Genomic DNA, 25751 nt, shown 5'->3' on the forward strand with positions numbered 1-25751 from the left:
TCCTCATTAACACCCCCCCCTCTCCCCCTCCTCCCCCCTGTGTCTCCCCATCAGACGTCAGCTGAGACCCGGCCTCCTCTGATCCAGGTTCCATGAGGGACAATGAAAAACCACAGAGCAAACACAGAGAGGAGCTCAGCTCCTGTTTATCCACAGACGGGTTAACGAGAGGAGACACACACACACACACACACACACACACACACACACACACACACACACACACACACACACACACACACACACACACACACACACACACACACAGAGTACGGACAGGATAAGCTCAGAGTCTGATCAGGGACCTGCTGGTCTGGGTCTGATCAGGGACCTGCTGGTCTGGGTGGGACTCAGGGATCAGGTCTAAAGCTCTGATGCTGGAGCGTCTCTGACCCAAAGCAAAGTGGACTGTGTTGGATCTGGATCTGGACCAGGGTCTGGGTGTCTGAGGGTGTAAACAGGGAGCTGATGATTTAAGGGTCTGGACTCACAGAGACCAGGAGGAGCTGGGTGTTTAGAGGAGACCTGGACTTTTATATGACGGGGACATAAAGAGGACACAGAGCAGACCAGGTCCCTGAACCAGCAGCTCACAGACGAGACCACATGGAGACCACAAGACTTCATAACAGGGCCAAACACAGCATCAGAGTGGATCCTGATCAGGGTGGATCCTGTGTGACACCAAATCCCAGGGTCACATCACAAACCCAGGACCTACACCTGGACCATGTAGACCAGAGAAAGACACACTGAGACCCTGGGTACAGGACAAAAACCTGGAGACAGACCTGGAGATGGACTCTGGTTTTATGTGGTTACAGTAGTCTGGTCTGGCAGCAGAGGAGGCCCTGGTTTGGGGCCAGGTGTTGCACCTTGGCACAGACAGGTGAGGGTTTAAGGTGTGCAGCAGGCAGGCAGCTTATTGGCTGAATGAGAGTCACGTGACTGAATCTGAAAGCTCTTTAATAACATCACGTCTAAAAGTCAAACAGAGAAAAGCGTTCAGCTGAACAAACCTCAGGCTCTGATTGGCTGCTTCGTTAACACAGGTGCTCACAAGCCCCGCCCACCTCTGGAGACCCCTCAAACACACAGGTTAAAAACAGGAGCTGCACACGTCTGTCACATGTTCATGAGTCAAGTAAAACCAGGACGAGCATTCAGACCACCACCAGGGCCCCAGACCACCAGGGCCCAGACCACCAGGGCCCAGACCACCAGGAGGACTTACCTGCAGGACTCACCTGGAGGATGCACAGGTACAAAAACACACACAGGTAAAGAGCTCTGAATCCTCCAATCACAGTGTCCCTGCACAGTTCAGGGAAATTCAAGTTTTCTTCCTCAGGAGCTTTAAGAAGGAAGTGGGCGTGGCCTCTGTAGCAGGAGGGGGCGGGGCTATCCCCACCACAGAAACTTGATAAAATAAAACTTTGTGTTTTTGCGTCCGCGCTCTCAGACTTCAGGGTCAGGTTTTCCTTCAGGTCATGTGACTTAGCGTCCTACACTGGACCAGGATTCCTCTCACAGCAGGAGGTCTGAGAGTGAGACCTCTGACCCTGGACTTCACCCTCAGACCTGACCACAGACAGGAGCAGGTCTGACTCTGGGTCTGACTGTAAACAGGAAGTCCCACAGAGGCCTCACTCTGTCCTCCGTCAGCGCCATGAAGCTCAGACTCACCTTCCTTCCGTAGTGAACAGGTTTTTACTCAGACTGGTTCAGGTTTGAAATCTTTACACGTTCATTTTAACTCTTAACCTCTGATGGAAGAGGAGGAGAGTCCGGCTGAAACCATAAACACGTCAGTCAGAACGAGGGAACAGCTCCTTTTTTTTTTTTATATATATCCCTACGATGGAGAATCAGCGCCACCATCAGGAAAAACAAAAGATAATTCACAAGATTAGTACCAAAAACTTCCTGGAATAAAAAAAAAAAATTCACCAGAATAAAGTCTTCAATGTACGAGAATGAAGTCTCTTTCAGACCTGATAAAATATGATTAAAAAACAGGACATGACTTCACCCAGGAGAGGATCTCATCAACAAAAACCGTGACACACGTGATCTCACATTTCTCAGACTAAACTTCTGAGATCTTCTGAAAGACATATGTACGTATTCCTGAAAATAAATGACTAAATTCTTGATTATTTTTAACCTTAATTCAATGATTTTATTCCTGTAAATTTTCAACTATTTTCCTGTAAATTCTTAACTTTATTTTCGTAATTTTTTTTACTTTTTTTCTGGTGAATTTTTGCCCTTTTTCCTGTGATTTTTTTACTTTATTTCTATAAATTTTTTACTTTTTCCTGGTAATTTTTGACTTTATTTCTGTAAATTTTTTTACTTTATTTCTGTAAATTTTTGACTTTATGTCTGTAATTTTTTGTCTTTTTTCCTGTGAATTTTTGACTTTTTTTCTGTAAATTTTTGACTTTATTTTCGTAATTTTTTTTCCTTTTTTTCTGGTGAATTTTTGCCTTGTTTCCTGTGATTTTTTTTACTTTATTTCTATAAATTTTTTACTTTTTCCTGGTAATTTTGACTTTATTTCTGTAATTTTTTTTACTTTATTTCTGTAAATTTTTGACTTTTTTTCTGTAAATTTTTGACTTTATTTCTGTAAATTTTTGACTTTTTTTCTGTAAATTTTTGTCTTTTTTCATGTGAATTTTTGACTTTATTTCTGTAAATTTTTGACTATTTTCCTGTAAATTTTTGTCATTGCTCTTGTAAACTTTTGACATTATTCTTTTGCATTTAAAACTGTATTCTTTTAATTTTTTGACAATATTTCTTTGATTTTTTTTTACTTTATTCCTGTAAATTTTTGACTATATTCTTATAAATGTTTTACTTTATTTGTGTAAATGTTTGATTTAATTTTCGGATGTTCTTTGCTTTGTTGATATGACTTTTTTTTGTAAATTTTTCTGTAATAATTTGACATTTTTTCCTTTTAACTTCTGATTTTATCCCTGTAATATTTTGACAGTATTTTTTTTAATTTTTGACAATATTCCTGTGAATTTTTTACTTTTTTTTCTGTGAATTTTTGCATGTATTCCTGTGAATTTTTGACCTTATCCTTATAAATGTTTTACTTAATTTGCGTTAATGTTTGACTTAATTCTTGGATATTTTTCACTTTGTTAATTTATGACTTTTTTCTGTACATTTTTGACTTTTTTTCTTGTAATTATTTTACTCTATTCTTGATTTTTTTCTCATTTCATTTGTGATAATGTTTTGACTTTATTCTTGTAAAGTTGTGAACTTTATCTTTATATTTATTTTTTCCTGTAGCGTGGCCCTGAGCACCTCTGAGGTTACTGATCGTGTGTTTGTGGACGTGGCGTGGGTGGAGTGAGCTGGGCTCTGGTTTTGGACCTGGTTTTGGACCTGGTTTTGGACCTGGTCCTGAGGGACTGGGTGATGTCTCTGTGATCCATGTGAGGTCAGGAGAAAAGAAGATTGTTGGGGTTACAGCCCTTCTTGGTGCAGACGGAGCTCTGCGCTTTTTTTAATGATACAAATATTTAAACACAGTAACAGAAAAATCTACATTAGCAACACGTTCCTGGTTTCTCACACAACAAACCGACCGGCGCCAACAGAAAACGGCGCTCAGCTCGCTGCCCGCTTTTTGGACTTTAAAAGTTCAGGAGAGGCTTCAGGATTCAAGGCCTTCCAGGATTCTCCAGGTTTCAGTTCCTGTGGTGGGAAACGGCGATCAGACTCCTGTGACGCCAAGGCAGACGCCCGGACAGACGCCCAGGAGGACGTCCAGCAGGTCTCCTGTTTCCCAATTCCCAAAACAACACACTCCAACACACACACACTCTCTCAGCACACACACACTCTCTCAGCACACACACACTCTCTCAGCGCACACACACACACATCCAGACCGTTAGCTTTCACCGTGGGCGCAGGTTCCTCTGAAATATAAATAAAGTTTTAACGGGAGCTTCGAACGAGAGAGGAGGACGCCGCGATCACGCAGATTTCTGTCACAGCTTCCTGTCGTTTAAAACAGCACAAACACCCACACACACACACTTCCTGTGTGCTGTGAGACGCGTATTAATCCGCTGCTGAAAGTAGTCCCAAATGAAAAGCTGGACGTCTGCTCTTTCTGAGCCTGAGCGCGCGTCAGCGAGGAGCGCGGCTGTGAGGACGTCAGCGAGGAGCGCAGCTGTGAGGACGTCAGCGAGGAGCGCGGCTGTGAGGACGTCAGCGAGGAGCGCGGCTGAGAGGACGTCAGCGAGGAGCGCGGCTGTGAGGACGTCAGCGAGGAGCGCGGCTGTGAGGACGTCAGCGAGGAGCGCGCCTGTGAGGACGTCAGCGAGGAGCGATGTGGCGGTCAGAGTCGTTTCTGAACGTTTCTGTAATAAAATCACGTTTCTCTGACGCTGATCTGCTCGTTTGGCTCCGAGGAGATAAAGAAAGACGTGAACTGATCTCATTTTCTGATCATTAAAAGATTTTTCTGCTGCTGATTTTAAAACGAGTCACAGTGATGACAGGAAGGAGGAAACTTTCTTCTTCATGATGTTTGTCTCAGACGGATCGATGAACATGGTTTGTTAAACCTCAGTGACGAGCTCTGATTCATCGTTAGTAACTCCACTGAGGAGGTTTCTATAAAATAATTCATTTTCTGTGTGAGGGCGTGTTTACAGACATAAAAACCTCCGTCTGAGGCTGAGGAGGAGCCAGGAGGAGGTGGGTCAGACTCAGACCAGGAAGCAGCGTGGGGGTTTTCACAGTTTGAGCACGAGCGTCCCGGGGCTTTTATTCTGAAAATCTTTAACTCAGAATCACTTTTTACTCTCAGAGACGCTAACGCTGCTAACCTGATGTCTGCGTCTCTACGGCGCCCTCTGCTGTTAAAGACACGGGGCGACGCCAGCGTGCTCAGACCCTCTGATGGGTCTGCAGGTCTGGGGCTCGCTAATGGGTTTCAGCAGGGTCAAAGGGTCTGAACTACGCCCCCAAAACATGATCACATGACTCTGACGCTCCAGTGACGGCAGAAAACACACACACACTCTCTCACACACACTCACACACACTCTCTCTTAGCACCAAACCCTCTATAGTGCAACAGGTGGGGTTCTGGAGGGGTGGGGGTTTGGAGCAGGGTACGGTGTATCCAAAGCCCCTCCCTCCCCCAAACAGGAAATTGTTCTCCTCCTCTTCAGCCTTTCAAAATAAAATAATCATCGTCTCAGTTTGAACGTCTGCAGCATTAGACCACATGCAGGAGTCTCAGGTGTCCACAAGTCTGTGTGTGTGTGTGTGTGTGTGTGTGTGTGTGTGTGTGTGTGTGTGTGTGTGTGTGTGTGTGTGTGTGTAGGGGGGTAACATCCTCCATGATCTGCAGGTCATGATCCAGAGTCTGAGTCCTGGTCCGAGTCCAGCCTCAGGGGGGGGGGTCTGACACACGGTAGAAAAAGCAGAGCTGACTGAAACACTCCAATCACATCAGAGTTCAACGTCACATGGCACTGAACGCAGCACGTGGAGTAACACACTCACACGCTCTCACACTCACACACACGCGCACACACACGCACACACCCACACACACACACACCCCTCCTCACACATGGCACTTTGATCCATCAGAGAGGAGCGCCGCGCCCACGCTTCAAGTAGACGAGGAATGATGGCGTCGGCCTCAGTCCAGGTTTCTCTAAGTGCAGAGGAAGTCAACGCCAACGCACTCACGCTTCAGGGAGGGAGGGGGGGCGGGGGCGGGGGCGGGGCTCCTGTGTCCCTTGGTTTCCAGGCGGGAGACCCTGTGCAGAGCGGGAGCAGCACCCGTGTCTGTGAGATAAGGCTTGAGGAGCACCTTCAGGTCAGCGCTCTGCGTCCCCGACCTGCCGCAGAACTACCTGCTGTACGGGTCGCCGGGGTAACCGTCGTGAGGGCTGACCCCGCCCCCCCCGCCCACGCTGGGGAGGGGGCTGCGAGAGGAGGAGGAGGAAGAAGAGGGGGAAGACAGCAGCAGGGAGGAAGAGGAGGGGCCGGGCAGGGAGTCGTCGTCTGTTCGTCCCCCGTCAAACACGTCGTCCATGTCCAGGGCCAGGCTGGGGGGAGGGGCCCCCGGCAGCACCGAGGGGCCCCACAGCTGCTCAGCAGGGCCGGACGCCACGGGAGGGGGGACGAGGAGCGGTCCTGAGGTGGAGGGGCCGGTCAGGGAGGGGTCAGCTGGTCTGGGGGCCCCCGTGTTGGTCTGGGAGCCGCGGTGGATCCGGTGGCTGACTATGATGTTGTTCCCGAAGCCGCCCATGGACGCCATCGTGGTGCTCTGCTCTCGCTGCACCACCGCCGTCATCCCGCCCTCCGCCATCAGCCGCCGGATACGAGCCAGAGCGTCCTCGCCTGAGCCGAACTCTGGAGACTCTGCACCAGAGACAGGACAGAGGTCAAATCCACAGGGACACACAGGTCCAAGACCCAGAGAGGGTCACAGGAGGTCAGAACCATTAAACACTATGACTCTAACACACTATGACCCTCTCTGACACACTCTGACCTTCTCTGACACACTCTGACCTCTAACACACTATGACCCTCTCTAACACACTCTGACCCTCTCTGACCCTCTCTAACACACTATGACCCTCTCTAACACACTCTGACCCTCTCTGACACACTATGACCCTCTCTGACACACTCTGACCCTCTCTGACACACTATGACCCCCTCTGACACTCTATGACCCTCTCTAACACACTCTGACCCTCTCTGACACACTATGACCCCCTCTGACACTCTATGACCCTCTCTAACACACTATGACCCTCTCTGACACACTCTGACCTCTAACACACTCTGACCCTCTCTAACACACTCTGACCCTCTCTGACACACTATGACCCCCTCTGACACACTCTGACCTCTAACACACTATGACCCTCTCTAACACACTCTGACCCTCTCTAACACACTCTGACCCTCTCTGACACACTATGACCTTCTCTAACACACTCTGACCCTCTCTGACACACTATGACCCTCTCTAACACACTCTGACCCTCTCTGAAACACTATGAACCCTTCTGAACACTATGACCTTCTCTGACACTCTGACCTTCTCTGACACAATACGACCCTCTCTAACGCACTGACACACTCTGAGCTGCTCCAACCCTCTCTAACTCTCTTTATCTTCTCTTTCACTCTGACCCTCCCAAACCCTCTTTGACCCTCTCTTACCCTTTTTGCCCTTCTCTGACACAGTCTGACTTACTCTGATCTCCTTGACACAATTTGACCCTCTCTAATCTTCTGTAACAAACTCTGAGCTGCTCTGAGCTGCTCTGACCCTCTCTTTCACTCTGACCCTCTTTGACCCTCTCTTTCACTCTGACCCTTCCTAATCCTCTTTGACCCTCTCTTACCCTCTTTGCCCTTCTCTGACACACTCTGGCCCTCTTCGACACGGTCTGACTTACTCTGGCCTCCTTGACACATTTTGACCCTTGCTAACACACTCGGACCTCTCCAACCTTCTCTAACACACTGTGAGCTGCTCTGACAATCCGTGACTCTCTTTGACCCTCCTTTTCACTCTGACCCTCTTTGACCCTCTCTGACACTTGACCCTTACAGAAGGCTCATCACTACAGCTCCCAGAATGCTCCAGTGTCAGTCCACCGGGTTTGAGCTTCACCGTCTGATCATTCAGCAGCACCCTCACACCCTGATAACCCCACACACACACACACACACACACACACACACACACACACACACACACAGTGTACAGGTAGTGCAGTGTGAACAGGTGGGGTGTCTGCAGCAGTACCTGTACTTCCTGTGGAGGTGTTGGACTCTGCTGAAGCTTCACCTGCTCCTCCGTCTGCAGCTCGGCCGCTCTGAGACGCCTCCGTCTGCCCTGCAGCCGCCCGACTGGTGGACGGGGTCTCAGGAGGGACATCTGAGGAGACACAGGGATCAGGGTCAGAGGGTCAGAGGGTCAGAGGGTCTGAGGTGGAGCAGGTTTAATGTAGCTGAATGATGGAGTGAAGTGTGACAGTACTGGTTGGAGGTTGGGAGCCGCCGGGCTCTGACAGGTCCCTCTCCGTCTGCGTCTCGGCGTTCTGCAGCTGGATGATCGGCGTCTGGGTTCCCTGTGATGTCACTGAGGGGGCGGGATGTCGGGGCTGCAGTCCAATGGCATTCATCAAGCCCATGTCTCTGTCCAGCCTCCAACCAGAGCGGTTCGGCCTGAGCTCACAACACAGGGGCACCATGAGAGGCTACACCTTCACAGGTTCAGGGTCAAACTGAGAGACGACATTTCACTGGTCTGAACGACTGCTCTCAAAGTCCAGACTGAGCATGTGCAGATCTCCTGTATGACTCTCTGAATCACTCTGCTCGAGAAATAACAGCATTCACAGCAAACAGACTTCACTGCAATGAACTGCACCTTGTTAGCTTAGCTTAGCTTAGGGAAAGAGTTAGCTTAGGGAAAAAGTTAGCTTAGGGAAAGAGTAAGATTAGGGAAAAAGTAAGCTTAGGGAAAAAAGTTAGCTTAGGGAAAGTGTTAGCTTGGTGAAAAAGTTAGCTTAGTGAAAAAGTTAACTTAGGGAAAGTGTTAGCTTAGGGAAAGAGTAAGCTTAGGGAAAGAGTTAGCTTAGGGAAAGTGTTAGCTTAGGGAAAGAGTTAGCTTAGGGAAAGAGTTAGCTTAGGGAAAGAGTTTAGGGAAAGTGTTAGCTTAGGTAAAGAGTTAGCTTAGGGAAAGTGTTAGCTTAGGGAAAGTGTTAGCTTAGGGAAAGAGTTAGCTTAGGTAAAGAGTTAGCTTAGGGAAAGTGTTAGCTTAGGGAAAGTGTTAGCTTAGGTAAAGAGTTAGCTTTGGGAAAGTGTTAGCTTAGGGAAAGTGTTAGCTTAGGGAAAGAGTTAGCTTAGGGAAAGTGTTAGCTCAGGGAAAGAGTTAGCTTAGGGAAAGAGTTAGCTTAGGGAAAGTGTTAGCTTAGGGAAAGTGTTAGCTTAGGGAAAGTGTTAGCTTAGGGAAAGAGTTAGCTAAGGGAAAGAGTTAGCTTAAGGAAAGTGTTAGCTTAGGTAAAGAGTTAGCTTAGGGAAAGTGTTTGCTTAGGGTAAGTGTTAGCTTAGGGAAAGAGTTAGCTTAGGTAAAGAGTTAGCTTAGGGAAAGTGTTAGCTTAGGGAAAGTGTTAGCTTAGGGAAAGAGTTAGCTTAGGGAAAGTGTTAGCTTAGGGAAAGAGTTAGCTTAGGGAAAGAGTTAGCTTAGGGAAAGTGTTAGCTTAGGGAAAGTGTTAGCTTAGGGAAAGTGTTAGCTTAGGGAAAGAGTTAGCTAAGGGAAAGAGTTAGCTTAGGGAAAGAGTTAGCTTAGGGAAAGTGTTAGCTTAGGGAAAGTGTTAGCTTAGGGAAAGAGTTAGCTAAGGGAAAGAGTTAGCTTAAGGAAAGTGTTAGCTTAGGTAAAGAGTTAGCTTAGGGAAAGTGTTAGCTTAGGGAAAGAGTTAGCTTAGGGAAAGTGTTAGCTTACAGTCCATGGTGGTGAAGTCTGCAGTGAATGTGTGGCCCTGATCAGACATTAGTTTATCATCACTTTGTAAAAATGAGAAGAAACATTCGCTCTGACTATGACAGCCAGGGAGACGAGAGGAGAGGACGCTGAGGGGAGCCTCAGGGCCCAAAGGAGGCCTGACTTTAAACGAGGACATTACACTGCCTTCAAACTCCTGTTCCTATATATCAATCCACCCATCTATCTATCTATCACTCTATCTTTCTATCTGAGTGTGTGTGAACAGGTAGGAACGTGTGTCTGTGTGTTCTCACCCCGGTCTATCAGAACCTCGGGTCCGGCTGGTTCCGCTGTTGTTCACAGAGAATAAAGGTTCACTGCTCGACTCAGCAGGGCTCTCACCATCACTCCGATAGAAGCTGAACACACACACACACACACACACACACTCACACACACACACACACACACACACACACACACACACACACACACACACACACACACACACACACACACACACACACACACACACACACACACACACACACACACACACACACACACAGGGTTAATTCACTTCCATTCAGGAAGTCTTGAAAGCAGAGGAGGGATTTCTTCGTGGAATCACACAGACCACGACCTCATTAAAAGCACTAATTGACCTCCTTCAATTAAGGCTCTTCCTGTTCAGATCGACCATTAAGATAATCTGATCAGCTGAACTGCTGTCCACCAGGAGGAAGGAGAGGAGGAGGAGGAGGAGGAGGAAGGGAAGCCCTCCAAAGCAGAGCAGCATGTAGTTGGCTGCTTTAGGAGCTGGTTATAATGAGGGCGGACCACGCTCAGAGAACGCTGCTCACACACACACACATGTCAGGGTGTGTGTTCATTAAGCAGCTCTGCCCCTCCCTGCTGTCCACACACTCATGAATTAAGGTGATGAAGACGAAGTGTGGGACACACTCACACAGGCCGGCAGATCACCAGGTCTCCTTTGTTGGTTCCATAAGCCAGACCCATCCCGGGGTCGGGCAGCCAGCGGGCAGAGTTGATGCTGACGTGGCGCCGCTGGTCTGGGGCCATGGGGTAGACCACGTTAAACACCATCTGAGGGGGACACAGAGACAGGGTCCACACAGGGACGATCAACATCTTTCATCATGAAGACTGACCTTTGACCTCTCAGGGCTCAGGGTGGGCTGTGAGCTCGCTCTGAGGGCGGTCAGTCAACAGCTGGTTTCACCTTCCCTCAGAGGTTTCAGGGCCCAGGTGTTCCTCTCTATCACTCTGGTTTAGTTTCTTAATGTGGAGACTGAAGTATTGACATGGAGGGGACAGTCAGAGACAACAGAAACCCTGAGCCATGACCCTGACCGTACTGCAGTAATGAAACCAAACTGAGTAACTGATCCTCTCGTCCTGACAAACATTCAAACAGGAGCTGAAGGAAAACCTCTCTTATTTTTCAATGCAAACACAGAAATCTGAGCAGGTTTATGTCCTTTTATTAAAAACAGTCTTAATAGACTCAGCCTGAGCACATTCAGCTGATCTGTGCAGACATGTCAGAAAAATATCACTGAGATAGCTTCAAACTATCTGCAGACGGGGTACAAAGACACACACACCAGTTTAGTTTCTTCAAACCAGAGTATTGTCTTAGAACAGGAGCCTGAAGTCATTACTCTCTATTGTTCCCAAACGCTTCAGGCCTCGCTCCTCTTTAAGCTGAGAGTCAGACATGTTTCTGTCAGATGAATGTGGCTCAGACTGAGTCTGTGAAGACGTTTCTCTTCTTAAAACTCACTTTACAGAATTGTTTTTATGTGATCTTACCCATATAGTATTTTTTATTTTGTTTATTTATTTATTGGACTGGAAGTTTTTAGTGTATGTATGTATACACATATGTAGGCGTACACCCATCATTTTAATCCTTGTGCACGTGCTTTATAAACACAGTTTATTATTTTTTTTACTTTATTTAAAGACTTGCTCGGATGTAAAGTGTTTTGCGGTGTGGGAGCTCTGTATTTGTGATAACAGCGGGGGCAAACAGCAAAGTTTGGTTTAGTGTCTGAATCAGAGACGGGAGAGGTCAGCCTGTGCTCCTGTCTGTGTCTCACTCTGTCTGTGCCTCACCCTGTCTGTGTCTCACTCTGACTGTGTCTCACTCTGTCTGTGTCTCACTCTGTCTGTGCCTCACCCTGTCTGTGCCTCACTCTGTCTGTGCATCACTCTGTCTGTGTCTCACTCTGTCTGTGCATCACTCTGTCTGTGTCTCACTCTGTCTGTGTCTCACTCTGTCTGTGTCTCACTCTGTCTGTGTCTCACTCTGTGTCTCACTCTGTCTGTGCCTCACTCTGTCTGTGTCTCACTCTGTCTGTGCCTCACCCTGTCTGTGTCTCACTCTGTCTGTGTCTCACCCTGTCTGTGTCTCACCCTGTCTGTGTCTCACTCTGTCTGTGTCTCACTCTGTCTGTGTCTCACTCTGACTGTGTCTCACTCTGTCTGTGTCTCACTGTCTGTGTCTCACTGTCTGTGTCTCACTCTGTCTGTGTCTCACTGTCTGTGTCTCACTGTCTGTGCCTCACTCTGTCTGTGTCTCACTCTGTCTGTGCCTCACCCTGTCTGTGTCTCACTCTGTCTGTGTCTCACCCTGTCTGTGTCTCACTCTGTCTGTGTCTCACCCTGTCTGTGTCTCACCCTGTCTGTGTCTCACTCTGTCTGTGTCTCACTCTGTCTGTGTCTCACCCTGTCTGTGTCTCACTCTGTCTGTGTCTCACCCTGTCTGTGTCTCACCCTGTCTGTGTCTCACTCTGTCTGTGTCTCACTCTGTCTGTGTCTCACTCTGTCTGTGTCTCACTGTCTGTGCCTCACTCTGTCTGTGTCTCACTCTGTCTGTGCCTCACTCTGTCTCTGTCTCACTCTGTCTGTGTCTCACTGTCTGTGTCTCACTCTGTGTCTCACTCTGTGTCTCACTCTGTGTCTCACTCTGTGTCTCACTCTGTCTGTGTCTCACTCTGTCTGTGTTTCACTCTTAGTCTCACTCTGTCTGTGTCTCACTCTTAGTCTCACTCTGTCTGTGTCTCACTCTTAGTCTCACTCTGTCTGTGTCTCACTCTTAGTCTCACTCTGTCTGTGTCTCACTCTTAGTCTCACTCTGTCTGTGTCTCACTCTTAGTCTCACTCTGTGTCTCACTCTTAGTCTCACTCTGTCTGTGTCTCACTCTGTCTGTGTCTCACTCTGTCTGTGTCTCACTCTTAGTCTCACTCTGTCTGTGTCTCACTCTGTCTGTGCCTCACTCTGTCTGTGTCTCACTCTGTCTGTGTCTCACTTTGTGTCTCACTCTGTCTGTGTCTCACTCTGTCTGTGTTTCACTCTTAGTCTCACTCTGTCTGTGTCTCACTCTTAGTCTCACTCTGTCTGTGTCTCACTCTGTCTGTGTCTCACTCTTAGTCTCACTCTGTCTGTGTCTCACTCTGTCTGTGTCTCACTCTTAGTCTCACTCTGTCTGTGTCTCACCCTGTCTGTGTCTCACCCTGTCTGTGTCTCACTCTGTCTGTGTCTCACTCTGTCTGTGTCTCACGCCGTCTGTGTCTCACTCTGTCTGTGTCTCACTCTGTCTGTGCCTCACCCTGTCTGTGTCTCACTCTGTCTGTGCCTCACTCTGTCTGTGTCTCACTCTGTCTGTGTCTCACGCTGTCTGTGTCTCACTCTGTCTGTGTCTCACTCTGTCTGTGTCTCACTCTGTCTGTGTCTCACGCTGTCTGTGTCTCACTCTGTCTGTGTCTCACGCTGTCTGTGTCTCACTCTGTCTGTGTCTCACCCTGATGGACGTCTCTCCTCCGTGAGGCTGCTGCAGGCGGAAGACTTGCGCCACCATGTGGTCCGTGGTGGGATGCAGCAGGATCCTGCGAGAGGCCAGGCCCACCATGACGTAGCAGCCCATGGGGGACAGACTGACGGAGATGGCGTTGGGTCCTGAGGGAGGAGAGGACAGACAATCAGTGAGGGTCTGGCTCAGACTGGTTCAGACATGGTGCTGAGCGTCAGAGGGGGTCTGCACCGAATCTCTTGGTGTACAGCATCTCTCCCAGGTTGTGAGGAGCCAGGGAGTAGATGGCCAGGATGCCCTCGTCTGGGAAACCCCGCTGGCTGCTGGGAATGAAGACGGCCAGCAGCTGACCGTCCGCAGAGATGTCGCAGCTCGCATCGTTGTAGATTTTACAGTTTGGCACCAGAACGTTGACCGAAGCTGGAGGAGGACACACACACACACACACACACACACACACACACACACACACACACACACACACACACACACACACACACACACATCAGCCCTGAGCACCTTCACCTGACTGACTGATCTCTGCTAACGATAGTCATATAATCAGACATGAGACGGCTCAGGGAGCAGCTCCTACCGTTGCTGATCTCAGGGAGGTCAAACTTGGTGAAGTCCCACCACTGCAGGCGATACGTGGTGTTAGCAATGTTGCTAGCAACCGCAGACTGACCGTCCCCGATAGACGCACCTGGAGGGGACAGAGTTAGACCTGTCAGCTGGTTTCAAACAGATCAGGGAGACCACATGGAGACCTCAGGGCTTCAGGAGTCCCTGGTTCATCCCCACTCTGCAAACACCCAGACTGTGAGTGTGTGTGTGTGTGTGTGTGTGTGTGTGTGTGTGTGTGTGTGTGTGTGTGTGTGTGTGTGTGTGTGTGTGTGTGTGTGTGAGCCTACCAGCCAGCACTCTGTTGACAGAGGAGTGTGTGGCCAGGCCGGGCTGCCCCCTCTCATGGAAGATGCCGGCGTAGGGGAGGTACTCGGGGAGGAGGAACCTCCTGCAGGAGAAGAGACGTTAAAACCAAACCTGGACCCAGAAGAAGTCTGGATTTTTACAGGACTTGGACTTTGGACTCTTAGAGTTCCAGATGGTGTTCAGAGGACTGATGGTGCAGAGGAAGCGTGTGCTCGTAGCTGACTCACCGCGGGACGAAGCGCCCCAGAGACTGAGCAGACATCCTGGCGTTTCGAGGAGTCCTGTGCCTGGCTCTGTCCCCGTTGTCACTGAAAAACAGGAAACTGTGAGGACGGACGCAAAGAAAACCACACACACCAACGATCCAAGAGTGAGAAGAGACGTCACGACTGAGAAACCAGCAAAAACACTTCCATGACCTCAGACCCATCACGCCTCTCACTGGGCGGGTCCAAACAGACAGCGTGATCAGTCTGAGCTGACGTCAGCGAGCATCAGAGCGAAGCTTTCTGCAGCATCCTGAGGTCAGATCATGATAAACCAGGACCTGGTTCACGCTGGTTAGGACAGAGGGATAAGAAGCCTCCTCTGCTCCTGACCTGAAGCAGTCTAAGGACGCGTCTCACTGACAAACCGTACCGGGCTCCACCACGCTTCAACCCTGAGGCCCGGTCCGTTTGGTCAGTGTGACCCCAAGCGTGCCGTGCTTCAGCGCTCAAAGGGTTAAAGAGTCCACAAACGTGGACCAGACTCACTCCAGCTCCTCAAAGTCCACGTCGCTGTTGTCCATGGAGTTGGAGGGGTTGCTGGCGGGGCTGTCGGAGGAAGAGGACATGGCCCGGAGCCGGTTCTGCTGGTAGCGGAGGGAGCGCTGACGGATGCTGTCCCTCCTGGACAGGTACTGGATCATCCTCTGGGCGTAGTAGGCAGCTGGAGACAGCCTGGACACGGGGAGAGGACGGGTTCAGGGTTCAGTCTTTCAGGGAGGAACCAGTGTCTGATACCAGGTACTACTGGTACTCTATGGTACCACCTTTCAGAACTTCTGTGTTCATGTGGTATCACACAGAACCAGACCTGAAGGTTCTCAGTTATATACATATAAACACCACGCTGTGTGTGTGTGTGTGTGTGTGTGTGTGTGTGTGTGTGTGTGTGTGTGTGTGTGTGTCTGTGTGTGTGTGTGTGTGTGTGTGTACCTGGCTGGGTCGGGGTAGATGGGGTGGTCTCTGGATCCTGACATGTCGTAGCGTGACAGCGACAGCAGAGAGGACTCCAGGAGTCTCCTGTTCAGAGGAAACAGACTTTAGACCACCATGATCAGAACACGGGTCCATCTGGACCCCAGAGGCCCCCTGGACCCGGTCTATCTCCTGACCCTGACTGAAGCGGCTCCTACCTCCTGAGGGAGTCCTCGTCTGGGGGGTCAACAGGCATTTCTTGGCTTAAGGCCTCCGGTGGCTCGGCCGACCTCCCGGCAGCCGCCTGCCGGTACACGCGCTCCCACTGCGCCGTGTCCTGGTTGTAGACCAGACCCACCGTCTGCTCCCCGGCCTGGCTGGGGGTGGGGGCGATGGGGAAGGCCACTGGTCCTGCGCCTCCTCCGGGGGGCGGGGGCTGCTCGCTGGGCTCTGGGGGGCCCCTCCTCTCTGCGGGCTGGACCTCCAGAGTCCTGCGGCTCTCCTCGGGCTGCCAGGGGGAGGAGGAGGGAGGGAAGGAGGAGGAGGAGGGGTCCAGGGCGGAGGCGGAGGTGGAGGAGGCCTGGTTGGTGCGCTCCCAGCGCTGGGAGTCGTGGTTGAAGGTGAGCAGGTTGTGGCAGGCCCTGCAGCGGTTCAGGTGGCCCCGCGAGGACGGGGGAGGGACGTTGTTCTCCAGGCTGTGGGAGGAGGGCGGCGGGGGGAGCGGGGGCTGGTAGTGGATGATGGTGGGGGAGGCGGAGGGACCGGAGGAGGGTTCAGGTCTGTCAGGGTCCATGTTATTGTTGAGCAGTTCTTGGCTGGGCTCCTGCCCCCCCTCTCCCAGAGCGCCCCCTAAAGGCGGCTCCAGGTCCTGCATGCGGTCGAACTCCAAGAAGTAGCGGCTCAGGTTGCACTGCAGCACGTTCCTGAAGGACGCCGTGTTGCTGCGAGAGCCGTCCCAGAACGGGTGGTGCCCGCTGCTGGTCCCGGCGCCGTCCCGTCCTCCGGGCTCACCCGGCTGGGGGAAGCCCCGCCCCTCAGAGGCAGAGGTGTAGACCGGGGACGGGGACGAGCCGTCCTGCTGCCTCAGCACCGACAGCAGGCTGATGGAGGAGGAGGAGGTCCGGGGAGGCAGCATCCCTGGACCCACCCCGCCCTCCCTCATGCTCAGCAGGCTGCGGGTCCAGTCTGGACCAGGTCTGGGGGTGGAGTGAGGGTCCATGCTGGGCGCCGTGGTGCTGATAGAAGAGCCGGCGCTGTAGTAGACCGAGGTGAAGGCGGAGGGCCGCTCTGACGGCTGTCTGGGCTCGGTGCGGGCTGAGGAGAAGGTGGAGGCTGACGGCGGCGGCGGGGGGACTTCAGGAGGGGCGGGGTTAGAGGAGAGGGAGGGGCTCCGGCTGATGGCGCAGCGGCTGCACAGACACACCATGCCCAGGTGCTGGGTGCAGCCGGGGTACGGGGGCCCACGGTCGGGGCCTGGGTACTGGGCCAGAGGGATGCTGGGAGACTCCCCCACGCTGCCTCCGCTGTCCCCCAGGGGGCGCTGCTGCTCCCCGCCAGCCTGAGCGCCCGGCGAGCGAGACGACAGGATGTGTAAGAAGTTGTGGAGGATGGGCGTGCGGCGGACCGGCTGTGAAGGCAGGAAGGAGCGCTGACGGAAGTGAGGCATCTCCACGCTGTCCATGGGGACCTCCGAGTCCTCCTCGTTCTGAAAGACACCACACAAACATCAGCTCCTGACCGCCACAGAGCGCTGGACACACAGCGCTGGCCTCTGAGCCAATCACAGAGAGGCTCTGAGGGACTGTTTACATGAAGTCATCTGGATCCTAAATCTACGTCTGGATTTCTTTCAGAGACCTAAACTGGGCGCTCAGAGACGTCAGGCTCACCTGCTGATTGGATGGATTCACGATGGCGGTCAGCAGGTTGTGCCCGAGGGGATCAAACCTCACCAGCCTGGAAAACACACAGACATGAGAAACACAAAGAGTCCATGAGGATCTGTAACTACCCCCACAGAGACACGGGTCTGATCTGTGGGTCCTGATCTGTGTGTCTGACCCACCGGACTCTCTCGGTGTCGCTGCCCGTCTTCACCACGGCGAACGGCTCGGGGCGGCTCCAGTCCCAGAAGTGCAGCTCGTTGTTGGTGGCGATGAGGAGCAGCTGAGCGGTTGGGTGAAAGGCCAGGGAGGCGATGGCCACGTTACTCTCTGTGAACCAACTCTCACTACCACCCTGCACACACACAAACACACACACACACACACACACACACACACACATACACACACACACACACACACACACACACACACACACACACACACACACACACACACACACAGTTAGCACTGCAGATCATTGAATGTGTGTATTTAAAGAGTCAGTGAGTCTGTGTATTAATCAGACTGCAGCGCCACCTTCTGGCCCGGAGTCTCACACACACCGTGGTGAAGACGTGACTCTGAACAAGGCGTGTTTGTTTTGGAAATGCCTTAGCTCAATCATATCTTGAGTTCATATGTTAGCCTTTAGCTTGTAAGTTAGCCTTTAGCTTGTGTGTTAGCCTTTAGCTTGTGTTTTAGCCTTTAGCTTGTGTTTTAGCCTTTAGCTCCTGCGTTACCCTTTAACCTGTGATTTTTCCTTTAGCTTGTGTTTTAGCCTTTAGCATATGTTAGCCTTTAGCTTGTGTTTAAGCCTTTAGCTCCTGTGTTACCGTTTAACCCGTGGTTTTTCCTTTAGCTTGTGTTTTACCTTTAGCTCGTGTGTTAGCATAAAGGTTGTGTGTAATCCTTTAGCTTGTGTTTTAGCCTTTAGCTCGTGTGTTAGCATAAAGGTTGTGTGTAATCCTTTAGCTTGTGTTTTTGCCTTTAGCTCATGTGTTGGCATTTAACTTATGTCTTGATTCTTCTGATTCTTCTTCTTATTTCTTAGCCCTTAGCTTGTGTGTTAGCCTTTAGCTCATGTTTTAGCCTCAAGCTGTGTGTTAGTCTTTAGCTTGTGTGTTAGCCTTTAACTTTGTTTTAGCCTTTAGCTAGTGTTTCTGCCAGAAGAGAGACTTTTCAGGACCACTCAGAAACTCCTCACAGGGACTTTAAAGAAGTAGCTTCCTGTTTATCCAGGGTGAGAGTATTAATCCGGATCAAGCTGAGGATGTTTTCCTGAACAGCTAAAATGATTTTGTGGCTTTGAGGACACAGAGTTAAATGAAATGATCTGTTCTGAGGGAGAAATCTAGAAACAGTCCCTGCTGAGTTGGACCTGAACAGGACTGGTTCCTGCAGACCCTCAGAGGAAGCTGCTCCACCCGTCCCAGTACGTCACAGGTCCGTACTCACATGAAGGTCCCAGATCCGGACTTCACCATCAAGGCACCCAGAGGCCACCAGGCCGGGGATGGTGGGGTGAAAGGTCACACACCAGGGGGTCCTACGGTGGCCCACGAGGGAGTGCAGGCACTTTCCAGTCTTGACCTCGGTGATGTAGATGTTGTGGTTGACGTGTGTGGAGGCCATGAGCGTCCTGAGAGGAGCAGAGACAGTCAGAGGAGAAGAACGAGCGTACAGGTTGTAACGTGGTGTGGGCGGCGGTCTCACCTGTCGGGGCTGAAGGCCAGCAGGAAGGTTGAGCGAGGGCTGTCCGGCAGCTCCACTTTCTGTAAACAGGACAAACCAGACAGCGTCAGGTTGATTCAGAAACAATGATCCAGCTGAACGAAGGAGACGAGCGTCCGACGTTCAGCCACACACCCCAGCTCCTCTAGGAGGCGTCTTTCCTCCTGCACCCTCCACTTATATATTACTAGGCAGTGAGGAGAGGAGAGGAGGAGAGGAGAGGAGGAGACATGAAGGAGAAGTCTGACCTGACTCTGCCACTTCATCCAGCGCACTTTCTCCTCCACCAGCAGCTGCAGGAGCCTCTGGGAGCCGAAGGTCTGAGAGCCGCGCTCCCGGCTCGACAGGATCCGGACCGAGTTCCTCTGACGGGATGCCATGATGTCAGCGACGCACTCCTCTGATTGGCTGCTCACTCCCACTGCGCTCCGTCCACCGTCGCCATGCAGAGTCTAAGCTGGAGGAGGGGAGGACACTGAGGAGTGAGAACTTTGATAAAACCAAAGCAAGGCTGAGGGGGACCAGGTGAGCCCAGCAGGTGAGCCCAGCAGGTGAGCCCAGCAGGTGAGCCCAGCAGGTGAGCCCAGCAGGTGAAAGAGACTCCTGAAGTCATTTGGTCAAACAGGTTAGAGCTTCCTCTGATTTGACTTTTAAATGTGAGCTCAGAGTTTCTCTCTGTGAGGCAGCGTGGCCTCATCCACGACCAGGTGAGCTCTACAGATCATCATCCACCTGTCTGCCTCACTCTGATCCAGCTGATCCATGGATGAAGCTGCAGTGATGAAGATGATGCTCCTGTGTATCAGCTGTGTGTGGTCACAGGAACATGATGATAACTTCTGAAAGTATCTCAACAATCAAACCCCGGCTTTAAAGGGTCATTCTGCTGTTTTATAACACGTCTGTATCTGAGCACGAGGACACGCAGACTCTGAGGAGCTCACACCAAACTGTGGCTGCTGCTAATGTTAGCCTCCACCCAGGCAGGTTTGGGCTGAGCACAGATTTTCATCACAGTTTTGGATCATTTCCTCCACAAAAGCGCTGCCAGATATCCCAGCATGCAAAGCAGCAAAGATCAGATCTGAGCCCACACACAAGAAGAGCAGATCTGTCCATGTGATGCTGTGAGGCTGTGACTGATTATCTGTTCATCTATGGACGGACGGACACGTCGTCTGACGTCTCAGTTATAACTCCACGTTTACCTCCTCACTCAGGGAAGGTCACATGTTTGGACAGAAATTTCTTTTAGGGTCACATGATCTTATGAGGAGGGGAGAAGTGCCAAGAAATGATGACCCTGACAACGTCATGTGAGGCTGAACACAATAATCTGTCCCAAAATAAATGTCTACAAGGGTCAGGTGGCAAGATGTAGCTTTAAGAGCAGGACTGTAGCTTTAAGAGCTGTACTGTAGCTTTAAGAGCAGGACTGTAGCTTTAAGGGAAAAACTGTAGCTTTAAGAGCAGAACTGTAGCTTTAAGAGCAGGACTGAAGCTTTAAGAGCTGTACTGTAGCTTTAAGAGCAGGACTGTAGCTTTAAGAGCAGGACTGTAGCTTAAAGGGAAAAACTGTAGCTTTAAGAGCAGAACTGTAGCTTTAAGAGCAGGACTGAAGCTTTAAGAGCAGGACTGAAGCTTTAAGAGCTGTACTGTAGCTTTAAGAGCAGGACTATAGCTTTAAGGGAAAAACTGTAGCTTTAAGAGCAGGACTGTAGCTTTAAGAGCAGGACTGTAGCTTTAAGAGCAGGACTGAAGCTTTAAGAGCAGGACTGTAGCTTTAAGGGAAAAACTGTAGCTTTAAGAGAAAAACTGTAGCTTTAAGAGCAGGACTGTAGCTTTAAGAGCAGGACTGTAGCTTTAAGAGCAGGACTGTAGCTTTAAGAGCTGTACTGTAGCTTTAAGAGAAAAACTGTAGCTTTAAGAGCAGGACTGTAGCTTTAAGAGCTGAACTGTAGCTTTAAGAGAAGGACTGTAGCTTTAAGAGCAGGACTGTAGCTTTAAGAAAAGGACTGTAGCTTTAAGAGTAGGACTGTAGCTTTAAGAGCAGGACTGTAGTTGTCAGAGCAGCAGGACTGTAGCTGTCCGAGCAGCAGGACTGTAGCTGTCCGAGCAGCAGGACTGTAGCTGTCCGAGCAGCAGGACTGTAACTGTCCGAGCAGCAGGACTGTAGCTGTAAGAGCAGGACTGTAGCTGTAAGAGCAGGACTGTAGCTTTAAGAGAAAAACTGTAGCTTTAAGAGCTGTACTGTAGCTTTAAGAGCAGGACTGTAGCTTTAAGAAAAGGACTATAGCTTTAAGAGCAGGACTGTAGCTTTAAGAGCAGGACTGTAGCTTTAAGAGCAGGACTGTAGCTTTAAGAAAAGGACTGTAGCTGTAAGAAAAGGACTATAGCTTTAAGAGCAGGACTGTAGCTTTAAGAGCAGGACTGTAGCTTTAAGAGCAGGACTGTAGCTTTAAGAGCAGGACTGTAGCTGTCAGAGCAGCAGGACTGTAGCTGTCAGAGCAGCAGGACTGTAGCTGTCGGAGCAGCAGGACTCTCTGGGAGCTTGCAGCAGGCTCAGAACCTGGAGCCACAGCGCAGCGTTGTGAAGGCCCATCTCTCAGCAGCTCCCAGCAGCCCCGGCCTTGGTCCCAGCTGCTCCAGGGGCCACAGCAGCACAGCTCCTGCTGCTCGGTTCACACTGAGCATGTGTGGGATATTTTGGAAGACTGACAGTGAAGGACGGCCAGGCCGAGGGGGGGGTCGCTCCAATCAACGCTCACCAGGGGGGAGACAGAGGAGGGAAAAATCAGTCCTCACAAAGAAGTGGACTCAGAGTGAGTCCAGTCTAAGGCTGGGACTGACCAGGATCAGGTTAGAGAGGAGACACTGGAAAAATGAGCAACCAACGACTGTAATGACTCTATAAAGCCCTGTTTTTCCTTAAGGAGATCTTTAAACCACGTGTGTCCGACTGTCTGCATGTGGATCTTCATTTACAGTCACTCCACAGTTTCCCACAAATCAAAGCTTTTCCTCCTCTGCAGATTTATCTCCATGAGCTTGGAAAACACCAACAATCAGATAATATCATCAGGCTTTTTCTTTGCTGCCAGCCTTCACCCACCTCTGAGCGGCTCCTCTAACAAAGACACAAACACTGGGGAGAATCCCACAGATCAAAGTCTGACACCAAAACCTGCAGAGAAATGAAGTTTTCAGGTCACCTGATCATCTGAAGCCTGTTTCTTAACCAGAGGTAATTCTAACGCTCATGTCTGACAAACAGCTGAAATAACAGCTGTTAAATTTGTCTGTTTATTCACAACAACGAAATGTTAAACATGATAAAGGACAAACTAAGTCTAAATTATTTGATTGAAAATAACTTTTCTGGGACATGAAATGCAGAGTGACGTACATACACTTCAACTGAAAACATAAAGTGCATCAAGTTTGTCACCTAAACTACTGTGACATTAAAATAATGCTTGGTTGGTTGTAAGACGTGGTCAGCTGGTGAAACTGATAAAGTCAGTTGGTGTAATCACTGTTACTCATAACAAAGCTGACATTTTTCCAAATAAAAAGTGACTGATTATGATTTGATCAGTCTACTTCACTGCAAAAACATTAAATGTAAACCCTTTTTAAACTATCTGACCCCAAAATAAAGAGAAAGCATTCATGTTTAAAGCACCAGAACCCAAATTATCAAGTTTAGAAATAAAATATTTTAATATTTTCTGAGATGATGTTTATCATTCAGTCTATGGGCAACATACAGCGGAGGAGCTCATCAGTTCACCCACTGCAGTGGAGGTGTGGAAGTCCTATTTTAACTCCAACTTGGCTAATTTATGATTTTTATTTTCACCAAAAAAACATTTCAAGAGTTGAAATATCGATGTTGTATCAGAGGTCAAAGCATTGCGATGATGATGATGATGTTGTATTTTATTTACCTATCATGCACAAAAAGTGGGTTAATAAGACACCAGAAATACAGCTGCAGTGTTTGGAAAATATTAATTCATCACAGTTACAAAGTAGCCTGATCTTTTCTCAGCTCAGTGGTCAACAACGCCCTCTGCTTTCTCTTCCTGGTGCTGCAAATGAAATCTGCTGGTACGCTGCTGTAGGGATATTTCTCTACACCTCCACAAGTAAACACAGCTTCACCTCAGAATCATCACAGCTTTAAAAACGATGCACCACACATGACTTCACACCTACTCAGAGCAAAGTGTACGACACAAGCCCAGACTGATGTTAGCAGCATCCCAGCTGGATCAACATCTGCTTACTGCAGCATCAGCACATCAACAACTCCCTCCCAAACAAAGCTATATTTGAACCGACACACATCTGGAACAACCCAGAGCAGGTAATTGTCAGTGTGTGTAATAACTGAAAAGTCTCCTCACTGAGCCTGTTTTTAACAAGCAGACACAGTTTGTTTTTATGAAACGAACCAATTTGACGGGAAAGAAGTTTGAATTTGAGGCTGCTCTGTGACTCAGTTGAACTAAAGTCGAACTCATTCACTCATAGTGTCGTGTAGCTCTGAATTTCATCAAGGTAGGGTCTGCAGGAGTTTAAGTTACCTGTCAGTAAACACAACATTCAGACTGGGCTCCTCCTCCTTGGATCAGTGCCAGCAGCAGCCCACACCCACAGCGTCCGACCGTGACTACGTGAACACACTCTGTAGCCCAGCAACCACCTGTAACATCACGTTTCTACTGATAGAGACTCGAGAGCTGTGCACCTGGCTTAGCATGTTAGCACAAGCTAATCACAGGTATTTAACACATCCCTGGTTAGCATAAAGCTAACTCACGTTGTTCTTTGCCCCACGCTGCTCTCCAAGTTCCTGAAAGAGAGTGAAAGTCGAGCCAAGCTTCACCCTTGTTTAAGAAAAAGCTTTATCTGTTTGGAGTTTTGTTTTACTTTGGCAGTTTTTCTTCCTTCATGCTACGTCGGCAATCGTAGCTGCTCTGATTAGCTTCTTCCACACTTTATCAACTCTGCATACTTGCACACTGGGCGCTCTGTGATTGGCTGAAGTAACCACGCTTACTCTCCACACAGAAACGTCCTGATACAACCAAAACATCAACATCCAGGCAGAGGAGGGGGTTGAGGCAGACACAGACACTGACACACACATACAGAGGCCCAGAAGTGACTGAACAGGATTATTCCTGCAAAAGTTGACGTTTTATTTTTCAGGAAAATCCTGCAGTCTGTACCTGAGGCTCTACTTGTGTCACTGGCTTCACATCAGACTCATTATGAGCCTGGTTTGTTTTAAGGGGCACATCCTTCACCACAGCTCCTACAACCCCTGACCCCAGAGGAGTGAAATACCTGCACCTGAGTGATCCTTAGAGCCACAGCACACAGTCCCACACATTACACACAGCTGACTTTACATTAACCCATCCAAAATGATATTAGGATCTATCCTAACTGAGTAAAGTCAATGAGCAGCAGCATTATTTCACTGCAGTGCTGCTGTCTGACAGTCTGAATCATACTTTCTTCCTCACACACAGCTTTAAACACATCATATGAGCCATTACTGATCCAATCCTCAGCAGAACAAACACTGGACCCTTCATTATACTCGTTACATCACTGTCACATCAGCATCATGTCAGCTCAGGACCACAGCTGCAGCTCTGCTCTGACCCGGTGTGAGCAAACAAAGACTCCCAGCTCAACCTCAGTGATATAAACCCTCTGATAACTGTTTAAAGCCTGACTTTAGATGATGTAATCCAGCCTTTTAAACCGCCCCTGGAAAGCTAGCCAAGAAGCTAACTTAGCATTAGCTCATTCCGGATATAGCTGAGCAGGGAACGATCCAGAAAATAAACCGCTAAAATATGTCATGTGTAAATCATGAAAAGGTCAAATCTGAATAATAAGCTGCTTGTGTGTGTTTGATTTGACAGAAACAGAGTTTAAATGGATCAATTAAAGCGTACTGGCCTACCTTCCGTTATCGAGTCGCTCTCCAGTGGTGCCATCATAGGCTAACAGGCTAACCAAAGAGCTAACAGGCTAACGGGCTAACAGGCTAACGGGCTGGTTAGCTCTTTAGCTCGTCCGGCCACAAACGGAGAATGTGTCCGCCGATAATAAGCAGCAGGCTGACGCTAACATCGGTGTTTATCGGTAATTCTGGTGAAAAACATCCACATGTGTTAAAACACATCATTCATACTCTCAGAGAGAGGAGGGAGAAGATGTTTTTTAAGGCTTTGGTCCAAATGTTTCACTAGCTGCCCGACGACACAATGCTACTGCGTAACTAGCCACCAGCTAACCAGTCACACACACGAGGCTTATCAGCAGAGCGCCGAGCACAAGCGATGAAAAGACAAACACAGTCACCAGCATTTTGTTGTGAAATCATCTAACGAATCCAGAAATATTTATCCAGAGAACTCATAGAAAATATACTATTTGTTTAGCACACACGTCTTTTAAAACTCAACTGGAGAAAACAAACACATCACACCTGACACACATCGATATCGAAACGTCGCACATCGATTGGAAATCCTTGAGTAAAGAGTCCTGTTTTACTGAAGGAATAAATGTAAAGAATTTATTCAGGAGTGACCACAGAGGTTTAATAAGATATATTATATTTAAATATTTC

The 25751-nt window shown here is 49.4% G+C and overlaps 1 protein-coding gene across 1 annotated transcript; it reads right to left on the bottom strand.

The window, feature by feature from the left end:
* Positions 1-3014: 3014 nt before the first annotated feature.
* On the bottom strand, positions 3015-25418 carry ambra1b (autophagy/beclin-1 regulator 1b). Its single transcript, XM_074677212.1, has 19 exons — positions 25080-25418; positions 19339-19547; positions 19073-19131; positions 18815-18998; positions 17539-17711; positions 17363-17429; positions 15692-17178; positions 15492-15578; positions 15048-15233; positions 14520-14600; positions 14274-14374; positions 13955-14065; positions 13591-13779; positions 13351-13505; positions 10488-10627; positions 9832-9936; positions 8069-8256; positions 7835-7966; positions 3015-6426 (listed from the first exon to the last, which is right to left on the bottom strand). The coding sequence occupies exons 2-19, from the start codon at positions 19468-19470 to the stop codon at positions 5912-5914; spliced, it is 4092 nt and encodes a 1363-aa protein (XP_074533313.1). The 5' UTR covers positions 19471-19547; positions 25080-25418; the 3' UTR covers positions 3015-5911.
* Between the last annotated feature and the right edge of the window lie 333 nt (positions 25419-25751).

The sequence above is a fragment of the Halichoeres trimaculatus genome, unplaced genomic scaffold (genome assembly GCF_033239565.1).
Source record: "Halichoeres trimaculatus isolate MK-OKI-2021-1 unplaced genomic scaffold, fHalTri1.1 fHalTri1_scaffold_10, whole genome shotgun sequence".
NCBI classification, from domain to species: Eukaryota; Metazoa; Chordata; class Actinopteri; order Labriformes; family Labridae; genus Halichoeres; species Halichoeres trimaculatus.

What these genes read in the sequence shown, in the direction of transcription:
- ambra1b (XM_074677212.1), bottom strand. Translation starts at nt 19,470, where the DNA reads ATGGCATCCCGTCAGAGGAACTCGGTCCGGATCCTGTCGAGCCGGGAG. An exon ending in CTGGCCTTCAGCCCCGACAG is followed by an intron (nt 18,999 to 19,072) that starts GTGAGACCGCCG and finishes TGCTCCTCTCAG; the next exon opens with GACGCTCATGGCCTCCACAC. An exon ending in CGAGGTTCTGATAGACCGGG is followed by an intron (nt 8,257 to 9,831) that starts GTGAGAACACAC and finishes TTGTGAGCTCAG; the next exon opens with GCCGAACCGCTCTGGTTGGA.